Genomic DNA, 17,975 nt, shown 5'->3' on the forward strand with positions numbered 1-17,975 from the left:
CAACCGCCGCCATCGCCGGGCCGCCAGGCAGGCGACGGCCACCAAATGGACGTTCCTGGAGCCCAGCAGAGCCCGCTGAAAACGCCGCACGGAGCCGGTTTGGGCCGGGCTTCGCTCCCACCCTGCCTCCTGGGGTAATAAAATGAGAAATAAGAGCCGAGACAAGCGTTTTTATCGTTTTTGAGCGTTTTTATTGCACCACACGCGGCCGCCGCCGTCGCCGCTCCCCTGAGGCGGCGCTGAGGTAACGGCCGCCCCCTCCCCCCACTCCCTCACCGCCGCCTTCGCGCGCGCTTCCCGCCGCCGCCGCCCCACGTGACCCCCACACCCCTCCGGGTCCGTCCCCGGGACTTCCGCACTTCCGCTTCCGGTGCCGCGCGGCCCCGTCATGGCGGCGCCCAGCGAGGAGGCGCCGCAGCCCCGGCGGCCGTTCGGGAGGCGGCTCCTCACCGACCCCGCCCGCCTCTTCCAGCACAACGCCTGGTGAGGGCGGCCGCCGCCTCCCCGACCCCTCGGCGGGCCCGCGGAACCCCGCTCCACCGCCCTTCCCTGCCCTCTCTCCCTAGGCCGAGGCCCGCGGAGCTGCCGGGTCGGGTGCCCGTGTGTCCCCCCCAGCCTCGGGGTGCCCCTTCCCGAGGGAGCCCCCGCCCCGGGGGTGCCCAAGTTCCGGGGATCCCGTGCCCAGGGGACTCTCAGCCCCGGGGCTGCCCGTGCCCCGTGGAGCCTCAGCCCCTAGGAAGCCTCTTCCCGAGGGTGGCCCTGTCCCCGGGGTGCCCCTTTTCCCTGGGGTGCCCGTGCCCTTTCCGTGGGGTGTCCCTGCCCCTGGAGAGCCTCTGTCGCAGAGAGTCCGTGCCCAAGGGTGCCTGTGCCCCGGGGGTGTCCCTGCCCCCAGGGGTGCCCGTGTCCTGGGGTGCCCCTTCCTAAGGGTGCACATGCCCCAAGGGACCCCTTCCCTGGGCTGCCCCTGTCACGCAGAGCCCGTGCTCCAGGGAGCCCCAGCCCCGGGGGTGCCTCTCCACACCCATCGCAGTGTACAGGTGGCCAGAGGGGTTTATCCACAGCCTGATGCTGTGGAAGGGCAAGGCTCCACGTAAGGGAGCTCTGGGGGTTATGGGTCAGCCCCGAGCATCACCCTCCACCATCTCTGCTTTGCAGAAGCCCAGACATTGTTCATGCCCCCTCCCAGCAGGCTGGCCCGCTGCCCAGGTTCCCCTCTGTAGCACCCGTTGGGGCGCAGAACAGGCAGGAGGGCAGCTTGGCGTGGGGCTGTGAGGGGACACAGGCCTGCACACCAGGGCTGGGGGGTTGCTGGAGCTGCCCTGAGGGCTTGGAGGTATGGAGGAGCCCAGCCCTGCTCATCCAGTGCTCAGGAGCACCCATTCCCCATGGTCCTGAGCCTTCATTGGGTTGGAAGCAGTCAGGATTCACAGCCCCTTTCCATATTTCAGGAGCATGTGCTGCTTTGCTTCATGGCAATCGATTTGTAGCTGTAGTTAGTGCAATATCTGCTCTCAGACACTTAAAACTTCCCCACCCGTACACATGAGCAGCTGATGTGCAAATTGAATGGAGATAACTTCACCCGTTTGCTGCCACGCGGTGCTGTAAGAGTGTGGGGTTGTGCCGGGTGTTAGCATGGAGCAGGAGGGCTTTGAGTGCAGAAAGCTGTTGTTTGAGAGATGTTCAGTGCCCAGATGCTTGAATGTGATGGGAACCAAAGGTATTTTGCATTTTTGAAGTAAATCTATCCACGTTAGGGCTCTGTCTGCCGTACCTGTTGAAAATTGGCTGTTTAATTTGTAATAAAATAATGAGTGCATGTATCAGCTTGTCATCTATTTTGGGACTATCAAAGGAGTGTTACAAAAGCATATCCTCAGTAGTACTTCCCTGCAGAAACTCCCTAGTAGTCTAGTTTTTCAGAGACAATAGTTAAGGCTTTGTTTTGTTGCTTAATATCAAAAGGTGTATTCTTCCTGAGGCCAGGATTGTTCTTCTTGATCCTTGTATTTTGCTTTTCCTTCATTTGTTTTAATGAAAAAAGGTCAAGTGAATCACTTTAATGACTATACAACTTTGTATGCACATTTAAGTTATTAATAGGTTCTTAATGCTTTTAAGATTCCTGCATATTTGTGCCATAATTGGGTTTAATATTAATGTAACACTTTACCTTCCAAGTAACCCTAGCTGCCCTCTTTCTTTTAACTTGAGAAATAAAACATAATTTTCTGAGACAGCTAAATCAAACGGGCTGTGGTGACGACCTGCTCAAGTGAAAGTATGCGAGTGCCAACCCAGCAGTCACCTGTACAGGAACAATTACTTGTTTTCACTGTGAGGGAATGGCAGCTTCTCTCCAAGGAGCTCTGTTTGTGCTGAGTGCCCCGGTGGTTTTATAGGAAGGGTTTAATTCCTCTCAGCATGGCTCACCATCAAACAGGGGAAAGGATTAGGGGACAGGTTTGGTGTCTCTTGGGATCCCCTCCAGTTGTGCCTTTTGTAAAGCTCCGGGTACGGCTCATTCAGAGCTGGGAACCATCCTTATGTGCTGGGAGCTGGTACGGTGCTGCTGAGCTGGAACTGGAGATGTGGAAAAGCTCCCCAGCCGGTGGCGGGGAGAGCAGTTCAGAGCTTTCTCTGTTTGTCGTTGTCTTTGCCTCACGATTCTCCGCTGAGTAGCTCACCTTCATTTTTACAACAGGGACAATGTGGAATGGTCGGAGGAGCAGGAAGCCAGTGCCAGGAGTAAAGTTCAAGAGAACAGCTCGCAGCTATTGCCACAAGATAAACAAGGTACCTTTAGATGTTGTTCTAATGCATCAGTCTTGACTGTGTGTGCAGCAGCAGAACAGTCTGAGCTGCGTGTTCATCTTCGTGTATTCCTCCCTTCCCCCTCTCCTGAATTATTCGAAATACATTACCGAGTGCATGATAGTGAAAATGGCGGGGAAGGAGTCTTTCTGCTCTAAATTTACCTCTCTGTGACTTTCCCACCTTCTGCCTAGGCTCGTTCCGGGCAAAAGAAATGACCTTGGTGGGGAGGAGTCATCTTGGCTTGAGATTCTTTGTTCGTGTTGTGTACATTTAAATGTTTGGTAGTGTTTCCTGTCAACAGGCTTCGTTCAGCATACAGCACCAGTCTCATTTGTGTTTTGCTCTCTAAAACTTAGCTTCTAATCGCTAATTTCTGTTTGCTTGCGTGCTGCAAGATTATTTTTTCCCTCTTAAGAGGCTCGAATAAAGTAGTGTCCGTACCCATCCCTGCCGAGTTAACAAGCAGCACAGTCCTGCTTAAATCTGAAGTGAGGAAAAATGATTTTATCCTGATGGGAGCGTTTATCATCAGAGAGACAGAAAAGGGTTTCCAAATTTATTTCCTCAATCTTGGCTTAAAGGCTATTGATACATCCAAAACGAAAACTTACCTGAACAGGAATCGAGCTAAAGGAGCTCTATGGTCAAGGTGCGCGGTTGAAGCTGTTCTGGAGTTGGTTAGCACTGCATCTTCCCACCTCTTAGGTACCATCCAGTCCCTCAGGTGATGGTGCTTTCAGATTTCCTCTTCTTTGGTATGATAAGAGACTCGTTTGATGATGATCTTGTTATATCCTGCTGAGCTCTAGGATGTATCCGCTCCTTTTGTTCAAATTAAATTGCATGTGTCATCTGTAAGGCAGCGCTGAGCACTACTGGAGCTGTTCAGACACTTCCCATATAGCTTCCAGTTGTGTTCACAATAGCAAATTTAATTAAACCAAAGAGCAACCCTCCTAATTTCTTGGATTCCCAGAAGTATCCAGCAGCTTCTATTGTGATACCCATTGTGTTGAGTTCATTTTAAAATCTGGTTAACATTAAAGGTTGCTGTCTGTCATGCTTTGAGAACCTATATGCAGCTCTGAAATTGTGGAGAAATTTGCTGTTAGAGCAGTTTGTCAGGGCTTCGTGATGTATTCCCAGACCGAACAATGGGGGACGGTCAGATTTTGATGGCTTCTATTCAATAGGAAGCATGTGGAGACAATGGGATGGCTGAAACATAGGGAAGTCAGCCCAGCCAAATGTGCCTGAAGGGTCCAGTATTTTGAGAATCAGAAGCATCCAGGCAGGAGAACAAAGACAGGCTATTGGTCATTATGGCTGTATTATTCTGTGGACTTCTTGGGCTGTCAGAATTTATCCTGAAGAAGGAGGGAAGTTCTGTGTGCTATATAGAAGGTGCATCTGCTGGCTGGAATCAGAGAAAGAACTGAAAGTTTCTTGGTTTTCTTTAGAGAAAGCCCCCACGTGACTCAGGGGATCGCTGGTTTTCTTCTTGCCTTATATGAACAGTTATTTGTGTTTGCGTTTCTGCAATGTAATAGGGTGAGTAGGGGCTTGACTTCGGGTGTGTCCTACCAAAGATGAGCAAAAAGGTCAGGAGTCCTTGTCAGGAAGGTCTCTGGAGGAATCCGCCTCGCATGCTGATATCCTTAGGAGCTAATACCACAAAAAGGATGTCAAAGCAAGTATTATGAGAACTTCTCTGACAGAAGTTGTGTGGGAAGACAGACTGAAACATTACTATGGTCATTTTTTGCTTTAACCCTGTTTCTTGCATGATCTCTATCAGCTGGCCCTTGGCTTCTTGTGTTTATATTGCTGGCGACCCTTTATCCTAGTGCTTTTAAAATGAACTCTAAATAAAGCTTCCGCACATCTGGGTTGGAGCGCAGCAGCTGTTCATTAGCATCCAACAGAATTTCACAATAATTTGGGAAGAGCAAAAATGTTGGTGATCCAAAATGGCTGGCTTGGAACATCGCCACAGCTCCTGACGGGAACATCCTCTTATGGTCAGAGGCTGCCATGGCACCTTTAGGGATGAGCAGGACTCGGGACTTTGTATTTTTGTTAGCTGAAAGAGCGACTCCAGCCCCAGCAGCCCTACCAGTATCCCTACTAGTGCGTGGAAGAAGTTGACAGCTCAGGAATGAGTGCACCATGGACAGAATCCATAACTCGTTCCTCTGACATTAGCAGTCACAGAGTGGCTCCTGTGCAAGTAGCAAACTGTCTTGGCTGCCTGCTTTGAGGTCTGGTGAGATCACAGCACAAACGTACTGCTGTAGTCTAATATCAGACTAAAATTTCTTTCAGCTTGGTGTTTAAGGACAAGGCTTCTTACAATGAGAATATGCTTGTCATTGAGGTAAAGGGGTTACTTTTATACATAGTTCTTGTGCTTCAGGGATAGATCCTACTACAAATACGTGATTGACTTCTGATTCTGCATTAAAGCCATTTTTGTCTATATTCTGCTGAGGCTATGTATGTTTCCAGGTGGTCTTGGTTCCTTCTTGGTATCTCCCTTCAGATGCCTTCTAAGCATTTTGATACTTGTCAGAAGACTAGTGAATAAACTGCAGTTCAGATAAGCAGGCGTCCTAAAATTGGGGATTCTGGTTGTTCTCTTAACCCTGCTCTTAGTGGATGTGGTAGAGAGGCCGCCCGTTCTCACATTCAGTTGTCATCTTTAATGGTTGGAGATATTTTTGCATTCAGTAACAAACTTGTTGCCGTGCAAAGATGGCAAAGGAGTTGCATGTTATTGAGATGCAGTTGGGGTCTCTGGCCAAGGCTGTTAATACCTCTAGTTGATTACAAGTGCATAAGGTTATAATTAGGACTTATTTGTTAGGACAGAAAGCTTACTGCATTGACGAGAATTCAGGAAACCAATTGGATTCTTCATTTCCCATGGAAAAATAACTCTCCTCGAAATGTACCCGATCTGAAATACGTGAAGCTGTGGAAATAATTCTATGGATGGCTCTAATTTCATTAGGTTATGGCTTCCCAGGAGTTCTTCCAGCTGTCTGTAATAATCATCTTGCTACTGGAATGTATCTACTTGGTGTGAAAATAGCATTGCTTGCTGCTGCAGTTAATTCTTACCAACTTCAGTCCATCCACCTTAGCCCTATGCTATTACTCCAATTGTAGTGGTCACTTCTTTCAGTTCCTCTCTTTTGTTCTAATTTCATGCTTGTGATGTTCCAACCTGCACAGAACAGTGGAAAACAAAGTGCTAAAGACTGAACTCCAGGAGTGTTTGTGTAAAACAAGATGCCCTGTAATCCTGGAGTATTGTGTAAATGCTAATGGAGCTTTAGGCCAGGTCTGTGGAGTTGACTAATTTTGCTGTTTCTCAGTCTGCAGAAAGGGGTGGTGTGTCAGACAGAGCTCTTCAGCTCCAGGCACTTGTCGTAGAATTCCTTAGAAGTTTAAGTGCTTGACACTTAAAGTCATGAGGCTCCAAATGAATTGCTTCTGTGAACTGATTAAGTTAGCGTTAGGGATGGAAGTAAAACCTGGATTTCTTCATTCCAGCCTCCTTCAAAGAGGCCTTTTCTGTTGCCAACTTCCTTTAAATCCTACCAGGAGACAGGCAGTTTCCTCTTCTATCTCTTTTCCCTTTAATATTCCTAACAAAGTGACAGTAAGGAGGCAGACTGAGTGTTCTTGTGGGAAGGTACAACTTAAATCAAGGTGATTTTCAATCAATAACCTTACTTATAATAAGGGATTACTGAGTAAGATATCTGCAGCAGTCCCTAACTGACTGAACTGATTAAACTGAGACCTTCTGATTTGACTGCTGGTGATGTTTCTGTTTGTGTTTACAGAGGAATATGAGGTGAATGCTAAGAGGTACTGGGATGACTTTTATAAGATCCATGAAAATGGCTTCTTCAAGGACAGGCACTGGCTGTTCACTGAATTTCCTGAGCTGGCACCAAACAGGAACCCAGGTCACAATGGGGACTCTGTGTGTGAACATATTTACAAAGAAGAATCCAACAATGAAGGGCTGGGAAGCTGTGAAAATGGACATTGCTCTTTAGAAACGAGGGCAGAGAATCAGTTAAACTTGATGAAAAGCACGCCTAAGTTCTGCACAGAGGAGCTGGCTTCGCAGAAGCATGGTGAGGTGAACCAAAGCTACGGAGATTACCCGGGATCCTCTGCCTCTTACCGCATATTGGAGGTAATGGCTGTAGAACAAAGAATCACCCTTCACTCTCTTATATCAACGTTGGAGTGACTGGATGTACAAACATGTCATGGCAAACAGCAAGTGAGTGGGACGATTGACAGAAGTCAGTAAAACGCATAAAAGGAAGGGGGCAGCTTAGAACTTGGAGTTCTTTTGGTTCAGACAGTCTATCGGCAGAGCACATGGACCATAAGAAGTTTTCCATGCTTAAAATACAAACTATCTCATGTTGAAATAAGCCATTAAGTCACTTTCTGTGTAAGAAGTTGATTGTTTTATTTGTGTAAATCTTTCCCTTATCTTTTGTGTTTTGTGGTTTTTCTGTTTTGTGCTGATCCTTGTTTGCCTTGGGAGATGGATAATGAAACAGTGAAACCAAGAACGTAAAGATCCTGTTTGTTTGGGTCCTCCCAATCCACCTGATAGCAGTGGGAATCTCAGATTAACACAGAGTATCATGCTTGTCTTGGGCAAGCCTGAAGGCCTTACAAATATTAGTCTCCTAACAGCTCATAATGACCTTTTGCTCTGCTAGTTTGTTTAGTATATCACTATTGTTGTTGAATGCTCATGTGCTGTGGAAGCTCTGCCCTCCCAGGGAGTCAGCATAAGCTGCCCTTTAGATTTGTGTATAGTCTGAACCCTCGAGACTTCCTCAGACTAACGTTCTTGGTTCGTGGTGGCTTTCCTTTCTCACCTGAGTATTCTTGGTGCTGTCTGTCACTGGGAGCCCTTGGTGGTATTTTCTGCTCAGTCTTTCAGTTTTACTGATTGTTTAAACAGAGACAAATTCCCTAAGCCCAGTTGTGAGAGTCCGCTTCTCTTCAAATGGGAACTAGTAGCAGGAACAGCAAGACAGAATCGTAGGCCTAGCTGTAACTTGAGGAAGAGCCATCTAGTGAGGGGAACTCGGAAACAGCAGGATGTAATTATAGTAAATCAAACTTCTTTCTCCATTGCTCTGAATTTCTATGGAAGTTAATGTAACTAATCCCCAGCCTTTGCCAGTGACTCATACTGGTTGTTATGCTTGGGATTCCAGAAAAAACAACTTTCAGAGAAGTAACAATATGGCTTGTTAGTAAGATTTCTGGAAGAACTGCCTAACTCAGTGGTTTCCCACAAATGCCCATATGTAGGCCTGTTCCTCAGAGCTGAACTTACTCAGAACTTACAGTGATATTTGCAAATGGTCATTGCTGTGCTCATGAGTTACTTATGAGTTGCTCTTTGTTCCATGGCTGTAGAGAGATGATTTGAAACGAGCTGTGTGGGACATGCTGAAGAAACAATTTTCACTATGTACGTCTGTTTTGTTTGTGCAGGTTGGCTGTGGTGCTGGGAATACGGTCATCCCAATCCTACAAACCAACAAGTAAGTAGTTCTCAGTAGGTTTTTGCCTGCATGATGAACCAGCTCTGAAAAACAATTGGAAAAGTGCTGCATGTGGTTTTAGTTTCGACAGTCTCAGAGAGGAAGGCCATATATAAATGACTGATTTGCCATACAAGTCTTCAAATAATTGTATTTTGAGCCTGGAAATCTTTGCCTTTAGAGTGCAACCTACAAAGCATGATGCGTGTTTGCGTGTCTCGTTCATACTCATTCAAGCATTTTCATACAGACCTTAGTGTCTCTCCTTCTCCTGAAGAAAAAGCAAGCAGTCCAGTTTCATGTGAGAGTAACTGGAACATAAAGGAACAAAGTGGTCCACTCGATTTTGCACAACAGATGAGAGAGAGAGACATTAAAGCCCAGCATTTCTGCCCCCTAGTTTTGTGCTCTGTTTGAGACAATGTGTTAATTCCTGTGGAGCACCTTTATATAAATTATGATAGTTTCTTTTATTTATTCCAGTGACCCGGGCCTTTTTGTTTATTGCTGTGATTTTTCTACAACGGCTGTGGATCTTGTCCGGGTAAGCTCAACGGTGACTTATGAAGGTAGGAAGTACAAGGTGCCAATTGCACATTAACCCAAGTATATCATAGCTTCCACCAGCTGTCTAGCTGTGTTGGAAGCTTTCTGGTTTTAGCCAGCCCTGATGCTGACCCTCATACTGGTAAATCAGGAAAATGAGCCATCAAAGAGTGTAGAAATGAGGGAAGCAGGAGTTCTGAGGACTTCACGTTGGCAGCAGACAAGCCAGCCAGATTTCCTTTCCCCTTTGGTTGGCAGCACTCTTCCAAGTGCAGTGCTCTTTTAGTTGAGTAACTGCTGAACCTTGAAAACAGTCAGGCTATTTTTTAACAGCAGCTGAAGTTGGTTTTGATTTGTGTGTGCATTACTGTCACTGCGGTTCTGGGAACGTGGTCTGACTGCTTCTGCACAGACAGCTGAGGAGGGGTACTGCTGTCTGTGGAGCAGAAGCTGGGATTCAGTCAGAAGATAAATGCTGCTAACAAACTTCAGGTCAGAACAGAACTGGGTATCTGTGAAGTATCAAATATAACCAGACGCTTTAAGAGGTGAAATGGGAGCGTGGCAGCAGATCCAACGTGCGATTTCATTCTCTAAGCTGACACAAGCACTGCTTATAGAAGCCACTGCAATCCATAACAGCAGCTTTAGAAAATTAAACAACTTATGGAAGTCTGCATGAGATTTTATGAACATAACTTTAGGGAGCTGGGTTTGATGGTTGGGGTATTGAGAGTAGCTTGCTTGCAGTTGAAATTAATATCGATTTCAGCAATGCAGGTGCCCTAACACACCACTTTCATAAAGATTTCATACTTAACAGTGTGAATTTCTCACTTCTTTCCACTATCAGTGGGAAGTCCAACCTTAAAATTGCAATTATCCCTCAATCCAGTTTTACATTTTTTGGCAGTGCTCATTGCCCAAACGTAACAAGTCCAAAGCTCTCTGTAAAACTCCTACATGTACTTCTTTTTCCCTATCTGACCAGGGAGCCCATCAACCCTACCTAAGACTCTGCCCCTCCTGTTTAGTTCAGTGAAGCTGAAACAGGCCTCTGGGCACACCACGTCATTAGGTGAAAGTCGAAGTGCTCCCATGTCCAGATAATACAGAGATCAGGGGCTGCTGATGTGTGCTAATTCTCTAATGTCTCTCCCCTTAAATACAGAACAATGCAGAATATGATTCTTCTCGCTGCTTTGCGTTTGTCCACGATCTGTGCAATGACCAAAGTCCTTTCCCAATGCCAGATGAGAGTCTTGATGTTGTCATTCTTATCTTTGTCCTCTCAGCAATTCTCCCAGAGAAGTAAGTTTTAATAATTCCTTCTGGTTTCAAACAAAATGGACGTAGATTTGGAGTTCTTTACTAGGGAACCTTTAAAACAGTACAGAGGAAGTAAAAACTTTAATTGTTGAAGTCTGGCTGTTGGCCAGCGGGAAGTACTTGCCCTGTTGTTATACCTTCTTCCATTTCATTCAGTTTAGATAAGGCTTCTTATTGATCTGTTCAAGTTACATCATTATAACTTATATCACACACTTAAAATTCCCTGCCTGTATCTCTGTAATCTCAGCGTATCTTGTCTTCATCTCTGCAACTTCGCTACTTCATCTCTGCAGTTTTATGGACTTCACATTGAAGTCTAGGACCAAAACAGCCTGCATTCCTGGTGTATTTTTTGAAAGTTGCACCACTATTGGTTGCACAAAGTAGTGATATTGGGTATATCAAGAAGAGTTTTCTATTGCAGTCACCTGTTGCCAAGAGCAACATGTAGCAAAAATGCCAAAGAAAATGATTAGACTGGCTAGTAACTAAGCTCTCTGTACTCCATAGTGTTGCTGCATGGGATCTCCCTGGACTGTTAAGTTGAGGAGGAGACTGGTAGCTTTCTACGTAATGAATTATTTAGCTTCAGCACTTGCTAGATAGTAAAATGATCTGTGTGCCGTCCATATCTTTATGGAGTTTAATTAACCAACAGTTGAATAGGGAAACATTATACGGTTTGACCACCTGTGCTATAACCATGGTGCAGAGAGGCTGTTAGCAGTTAAATAGCTAAACTGTTATTTGCATGAACTCTGCAAGAGCAGGGAAGAGAATCTTGTTAAATGAAACATCTATCTGCAGCAGAGTACATAAGAGATGTTTGATGGGTACTGATAGGCAACAACTAATGGGAAAGTACTGCTTTGAATCCTTTTAGATGAGGCTGCTGGAGCTGAGCCTGCACTTGAATATACGGAGATGAAACTCGTAGAGCCAGCGTAAAAGTTGTAAAAATGGTTTGGTGGTTGGGTGTCAGGGCTTTCCTAGGTATGTGTAAAGCTTCAGAGTAGGTCCCTTTGTATCAAGGAAAATTAAACTTTGTTCTGTGACTGGTCCAGCTTTTTCCTAAACCTCTGGAAGTGGAACTTGCCAGTGCTTTGTTTTAGCAAATTCTGGTATGGGACAGGTGTAATTTAGAAGTGCTGAATGGCTGTGGTTGAAGTCTTGCTGTGGTCATGGTTGCTTGCCTGGTCTGAACACCAGCCACACTGAGCACTCAGCACCAGTTTGTGGGAGGTATGCTGCTGTATTTTTAGGCTCCAATACTAGATGGATTTCTCTTCAGCAGGTGGGAAGAAGGGAGGGGGCAGGTTCAGAAAACAGTTTAGAAAAGTACTGCGCTTAGCATGATGATGTGCTATGACCTATGAAATGCAAATAAATGACTTAAGTATTCCTGTTCTCTCTTTAATATTCCCTTTGGTTTTATTTCACAGCATTTTTCTTCAAGTTCACTTTCTGCTTGTTTTACAGAAACCAGTCCAGATATTTTTGTAATTAGTAAGAGAGAGCAATTAACCCCTGCTGTGGTAGGCTAAGTTATCCGTGTAGGAAAAAAAGCAGAATTGGGGAGCGTCAGAAAAAAGGTGGCCAAATAAAATCTACCCACCTAAGCCTGCGAGAGCTCAGAAAAGTACCGATTTTGGGTAGCTTTTTGTACAAAGTTGAAACGGAAGTGAAGCTTTATACCTTCTTTTTGGGAAAGTAGGCTAAGTAAACGGGCGTGATTTTGCAGACTGTTGAGTACAGCTTTTTTGTTCTTTCCTCAGGATGCAGTGCGTCGTTAACAGACTGAGTCGCCTTCTGAAACCAGGAGGAATGATTTTGTTACGCGATTATGGCCGTTACGACTTGGCCCAGCTTCGGTTTAAGAAAGGTATTTCCATTTCCCATGGGGAGCCTTAGCAGCTCGCTAATGGATGATGCTTCTCTGGAGTAGTGTCTGCCCTGTTTGGGAGGCAGCTCGTTAATTCTTCTCAAGCACAGCATGTGCTGGGAGGAGAAGTGCCTCTTGTCGTTCTATGCAGTTGGATGGCAGTTGTTGATTTTTAAATGATAGCTGGTAACTGTTTAAATCCTTCTTGCCCTTAGGTCAATGTCTGTCTGATAACTTCTATGTGAGAGGTGATGGCACCAGAGTCTACTTCTTCACCCAAGGTAGGAGGCTAGAAAACAGCCCTCTGGCTCTGCTCACCTCTTTTTGTCCTTGTGCCCTGAAGTTTTGTCACTAGATCTTTCCAACCTGTTTTATTCTTGGAGCAGAGTGAAATGTTAAGTGTCTCCCAATCACACAGGGACCTGGGCCTGACACTTACTGATGCGAATGTGGCACAGTGAATTCCTAAGCACAAGATCCTTTTTAGTTTAAAACTGGTGTATTTGCTACACTGGGAGGAAGGGGAGTGCAAGAACTCTCCTTGAATCTTGTTGCCTGAGAAGGATGCAATGAGATGCACACAACTGGAACATCTTCTCTTAACTTTACTGACACAAGGGAGTAAGAGGAGCGTGGTTCAGCACAGAGCTGAGGCAGCCTTCTTGGTTTTATTGCTGCTTTGTACTCAGCAGGGTTTGTTTCTCTCTCCTTATCACCAGTCACACCTCCAGTCACTTCCACTGAGGGCACATCTGCAGAGTCTGTTTCAGAGCAGCGGCACAACTGCAACAAACCATTCCGTTCCCTACTGCACAAGTCTTGTTTGTCACAACAAAATTAATGTTTAATGCGTGTTTGGCAAACGCTTCACTATGGCAAGCATCTGATAAAAGAGCACAAGCTGAGACCTGTTAGCCCTTTCCTACAGAAACTCCGTACAAATCACGTGCTCCCAGGCTGCAGTTGAACGAGCTGTCTGCTGCTCAGCAGGACTCACTCTGGCTTTGCCCAGGGCCACTGTGCTGGGGCACTGTGATACTATTTGCTTGGTCAGGAATACCTAACAGAGTAAGTGTTGCAGCCTTGAGGGCTCTTGGTGCTTTGATTGGGCCCCAGCTGGGTGTGGTTTTGTACGGATTTTTTTTTTCCAGACTTAACCTTAATGAATCCAGTTCCCCTCCAGCCTATACAGCAAAGATCTTATTGCCACCCTTTGGAAGTGTAGGCCTGATTCATCTGATCCCGTTCTTTACTCTTGCAGACTCTGAAATCCCTATGGAGGGAGGGAGAGGGGGAGGGAATGGATCTGTCCCTGCTCGCCAGAAGATGTTCCCTTAATTGTTTACTGGAGGCGATAACAAAGTCTGGAATTGCAGTTGTTTTCTCCCTGTCGAGTCTCTGTAACTCTACAGATTGTCCTCACAGTACTTCTTTCCTTCCTTGGTAGAAAGTAAACTCAAAGGAAACTGGTGAGACTGTGATCTTAATCCCCCCATACCACAGCAGTTAAGTCCAGTCTGATTCGCATTTCCCTGCCAGACAGAGACCATGAGTTTCCTCTGGCCCATCTTTCAACTCTGCTTAGCCCTCATCGTGAGCAGGTATCAGTTAAATGAAAGCTGTAGCATCCTTATCTCCCTCTCTCTGCTTACAGATGAATTAGATGATCTCTTCACAAGAGCTGGGCTGGAGAAAATCCAGAATCTGGTTGATCGGCGACTGCAAGTGAACCGTGGGAAGCAAATGACAATGTATCGAGTGTGGATCCAGTGCAAATACCAGAAGCCTGCTGCCCCTCAGCTGTGAGGAACCAGGGCGTGCTTTTTAGATTCAATCTTCTTTATGGCCATGTGCAGACTCCTCTTGGTGAGAGGTGTTAGGGAGGCTGGCATGCACAGAACCTCAGTGCCTTTTACAGTGCCTAGCATCACTTCGAGTGAATTTTGTTAAGGACAAATGCTCTAGGAGGAGACCAAGCAGTATTTTAAATGTCTTGCCACTGGGGTGAATTTTTAAACTTGCTGATGGTTTTAACAGCATAAGAAATGTCCGTGCTGTCGAAGAGCAGCCGAGCAGGCTGAATAGCAACTGACTTTTACTCTGGATGTCTACATGAAACAGAAGGAGATCTTCAACCTTACCTCTGTGTTGTGTACTCTTGTCTTAGGGAAAAAAAAAATGAATCGGTAAGTCTGCCTTTCTTCATGGCTGGTCACTAGGATTGATATGAATCCCTTGCCCTACTTATTTCATGCAACTCTCTTACAATCATTCAGGTTTGTGCAAATCCACAAGATAAAATACGTTCATCAAGGTCATGACCTAAGAGCATTCTAGTTTCTCTGTGCCACCTTCCCCATGGATGCCTCCTGGTGAGCAGGTAACCTGTGGAGAGAGCAGATCATGCTGCCTTGCCCCTTACTCTCCACAAGGATGTTTGTCTAGGGAGCAGGCACACTATAGCTCAGGTGCTGTAAATTCACATCAGGCAGGGTTCAGGCTTTCAAACATGTCGGGCTGATGCCAGTTTTAGGGCACCTCCAGAGTGCAGAGAATCAAAAGCAGACTGGGACCGGAGTTTATGCAGAATCCATTTCCTGCTTTTTCTGCTGGAGCAGTCAGAACTGTTCTTGCTGGCTGCAGTCAGGTGACAAGCTGTGCCGCCCTGTGATGGTGATGTGCTAAACCAAAGGAGACAAGACACCTGTCTTTGATAAGAAATCTGAAGAGTGTCTCCCACTTTTCTTTAATTTCTCAGAGGAAGCCAACCTTGTGGCTTTCTGACAGTATTTCCCCACCTTTGACAGCTAACATCTTTTATCTCAACTTGTTTTCTTTTGTGATTTTTAGGGTGTGGTACAACAGGTATTAGAATAAATTTTGTGGTAACGCTTTTCAATGCTGGGTTGATTAATACAAATCAGGCTTCCACAGAAACTCACGTGTTTCTGCAGGATTTCAGACACTGTTAAGTAGCTGCTGTTTTTTTTCCTCTTCGATTATCTTGGCTCTCACTATTGCCTTCTCACACCTCTCAAGGAAAGAAAGCCTTGTCTGATCTCTCAGCTTGTTTTAGCTCATGAACTAACAGTGCCTACTGAGTGCAGTACTGGCTGAAGAGCAGTTTGTGTACTAGTACTTTTGTAGCTTACAGTTGCCTAAGAATAACTGTCATCTATAAGGACATGTAGGTGATGAAATAACTGCTGTCTTGAAATGGGCGAGAAAGGGTAAAAAGATGAGGAAGTGTCATTGCTAGATTTGGAGAGTCTGCAGGAGTCTTCATGGAGCATCCTGGTTTGTGAAGTGCCAGAAGGGGCATGCTCCTTGCTGGACATGAGGTAGCACAACCAATTCATAGCTTCCACATCACCGTGTCACCCCACAGGTATCAGTATGCCTTCTAACAAAGGCCTCTGAGCCAGGACATTTCAGCCATTCCTGTGGAAAGGTGACCCAGCAAATCCACTCACAGTCGAAAGGCAGGCTGCAGTGCTGGGGCAGGCATGGAAATGCATCATTGTTTTTATATTTTTATTTTATTTTTTAAGTAATATTGTAAATTGTATGAGAATTGAATTCTCATTCAGTTTGTTACACTGCTATGGTTTGTAGTATGGGAAGAATTGTCTTCCCAGTTATTTTTTCTAAAAGAATAAGAGACTTTCCAGTGCCTCCAAATGACACAGGAGAAGATAAGGCTTGAAGCAGCTCTTTTCGGAAAGACAAAAAACAAACAGAGACAGTTTTGTTTCACAGATCCTTTACTGCCTTTTTTTTTTGTTTCTCCACTTCCTGTCTCTTTTTGTCAAGGCAACTCAGAAATCATACCCTGCTACTGACCTGCCCTTGAGATGCATTTTCACTGGGGTGCAGGGGGCAAAACACTGATGCACCAGCACTTGGAGGAACGCACGTTCCTTGACTCTCCAAATCTGGGCTTGAAATGCTGAAGAAAACCGTAGTGCTGAAGGCAGGGGAAGAAAAAGAAAATGTTCCTGAGGGTCTTACACTCTCCTTCCAGCTCTCCAGCAAGGAGTCAGGCTTAGCAAAAGCAGTCCTGTGAGCATTGAACGCAACGTGACTCATGTAACCAGCTCTGTAGCTTTCTGTGAAAGACCTCCCGTATGTTGCTGGTGCCTCAGGCAGTTCTCTGGGGTCCTTTTCCTCCTGGTCCCTGGAGGGAGACCTCCTCCTGGGATAGCTTTATCTCCCTGGAAGGAGAATTATTGACTGGGGTAAGCAAGCAGCGTAATTAGTGTGAATTAAAGTAATTCGAAAAATGCCTTATTAATCATCCAAGGGCTTGTAAGCAGCACAGGAAAATGTGTTTTTAATTATAAACATGATTTATTTAAAGTTGATGGACTCTTCTTTAAGTTCAAACTCCCGAATGGGAGAACATGAAGACCAGTAATTTATTTGCTTCTACTTTGAAGGCTCCGTCCCAGTTGTCTGCCTGGTTTTGACTTGGGCTTCATGCAAAAACTTGCAGCCCAGCGAGCCTGCAGCCATCGCGGTGGCTCTGTGCCTTTCTCAGCGCTCCTCGTTCTGCTGCAGTCTCGAAGCAGTCACTGGACGTGACCCACGCTGAGGAGATGTTTTTGTTTTCCAGCCCTGTCGGTGGTGCTCAGAGAGCAACAAGTTAATGGCCTTGGACCGAGCCAGGCCTCCTACAGACAGATACTGCCTGAGCTCCCCTCATTAATCTCTGTCAGCTCCTGCTCGCTCCGAAGCTGCTGCGCTCCTGCAGCTGCGGGCCTGGCCTCCCACACAGCTCTGCTCAGGTACCTGGGCCCTGCCTCGCAGCAGCTCCTGCCATTCCCACCACGGGCCTGCCGAGCGGGCTGGGTTGCACAACGCCTTTCTAGAACGTGCAGAGATCCCTGAATTCACTTTCACGACATCTCACTACTTCTTTTTTAGCCCTGGAATATTGACTTTAAAGCTATTCAGAGCGTATCTGCCCTGCTTTCGTTCCCAGCGCTCCGGCCTTGTGGTCTGCGGCTGGCAGGCCGTGCCAGCGCAGCTCGTCGAACCTCCCAGGCAGCAGAGATGGTTCCAGGGCCCTTCAGAGGCGCTGCCCCCGTGGTGCTGGAGCCAGACATTGTTGCGCTTCAGAAAGTCTGGTCCCGGCTCTTGCCAGGGGATGGTGGATTTCCTTGGAGGTTCGGAGATTGTTTTGGCTGGAAGGGGATTTTATCATCACCTATTCTGACCCTTTGCATAACCCTTTCATGGAGGGATTATGGCATCAAGCCCGTGACTTGGGCTGAGCCTGGACCGATCCTTCAGAAAGGCTCTCGGTTTCAATCCAGCCATGATGCTGAGGGGCCCAGTGACTGGCAAGGGGCCCTGTGCCTCCCTACATACATATTTCCTCCTGTAGCATCTGGATTTCACAGATAAGCTTTGGAACCTGGGAAGCAGGAGGGGGAACGGGATGTAAAGAGAAGAGAAAGCTGAAGAGTGTCTGATGTCTTCACTTCAAAAATAAATGAATTGTAAATTCCAGTGGAAATTGGAGCTTTTTCAGGATCTTCCTGGCAGTACAGGATTGTGGCAAGCAGCAATCATCCTTAGTGATTTTTCTGGTTACAACAGTAATCATCAAAAGCTTTTGAGACCAGACAATTGTCTTCTCTCCCAAACGCTTTGGCTCCACCTTCTCAGGGTATGTCACCACCATTTCTAGTTGTGTAGTTACTTGTAGTGCTCCAGGATAAATGAAACCTGATTATTTTCAATAAGAGGTGTGAGCAGAAGTAACCTCCGTGTACGGGTGCCTGCGGCTCTCG

At 46.2% G+C, this 17,975-nt stretch overlaps 1 protein-coding gene across 2 annotated transcripts; it reads left to right on the forward strand.

The window, feature by feature from the left end:
• Positions 1-382: 382 nt before the first annotated feature.
• On the forward strand, positions 383-16,784 carry METTL2A (methyltransferase 2A, tRNA N3-cytidine). Of its 2 annotated transcripts, XR_014319054.1 has the most exons (10): positions 383-483; positions 2,705-2,796; positions 6,672-7,033; positions 8,368-8,417; positions 8,901-8,961; positions 10,135-10,274; positions 12,071-12,177; positions 12,393-12,458; positions 13,832-14,557; positions 15,991-16,783. XR_014319054.1 is itself a non-coding variant. In XM_082779117.1 (9 exons), the coding sequence occupies exons 1-9, from the start codon at positions 389-391 to the stop codon at positions 13,981-13,983; spliced, it is 1,125 nt and encodes a 374-aa protein (XP_082635243.1). In that variant the 5' UTR covers positions 383-388; the 3' UTR covers positions 13,984-16,784. The 2 variants fall into 2 exon arrangements, 1 of the variants encoding a protein (XP_082635243.1); XM_082779117.1 differs by having other exon boundaries at positions 13,832-16,784.
• Positions 16,785-17,975: the final 1,191 nt, after the last annotated feature.

Source organism: Aythya marila, assembly GCF_965140915.1.
Source record: "Aythya marila genome assembly, chromosome: 25".
In the NCBI taxonomy this organism is placed as follows: Eukaryota; Metazoa; Chordata; class Aves; order Anseriformes; family Anatidae; genus Aythya; species Aythya marila.

What these genes read in the sequence shown, in the direction of transcription:
- METTL2A (XM_082779117.1), top strand. Translation starts at nt 389, where the DNA reads ATGGCGGCGCCCAGCGAGGAGGCGCCGCAGCCCCGGCGGCCGTTCGGG. An exon ending in CCAATCCTACAAACCAACAA is followed by an intron (nt 8,418 to 8,900) that starts GTAAGTAGTTCT and finishes TATTTATTCCAG; the next exon opens with TGACCCGGGCCTTTTTGTTT. An exon ending in AGTCTACTTCTTCACCCAAG is followed by an intron (nt 12,459 to 13,831) that starts GTAGGAGGCTAG and finishes CTCTGCTTACAG; the next exon opens with ATGAATTAGATGATCTCTTC.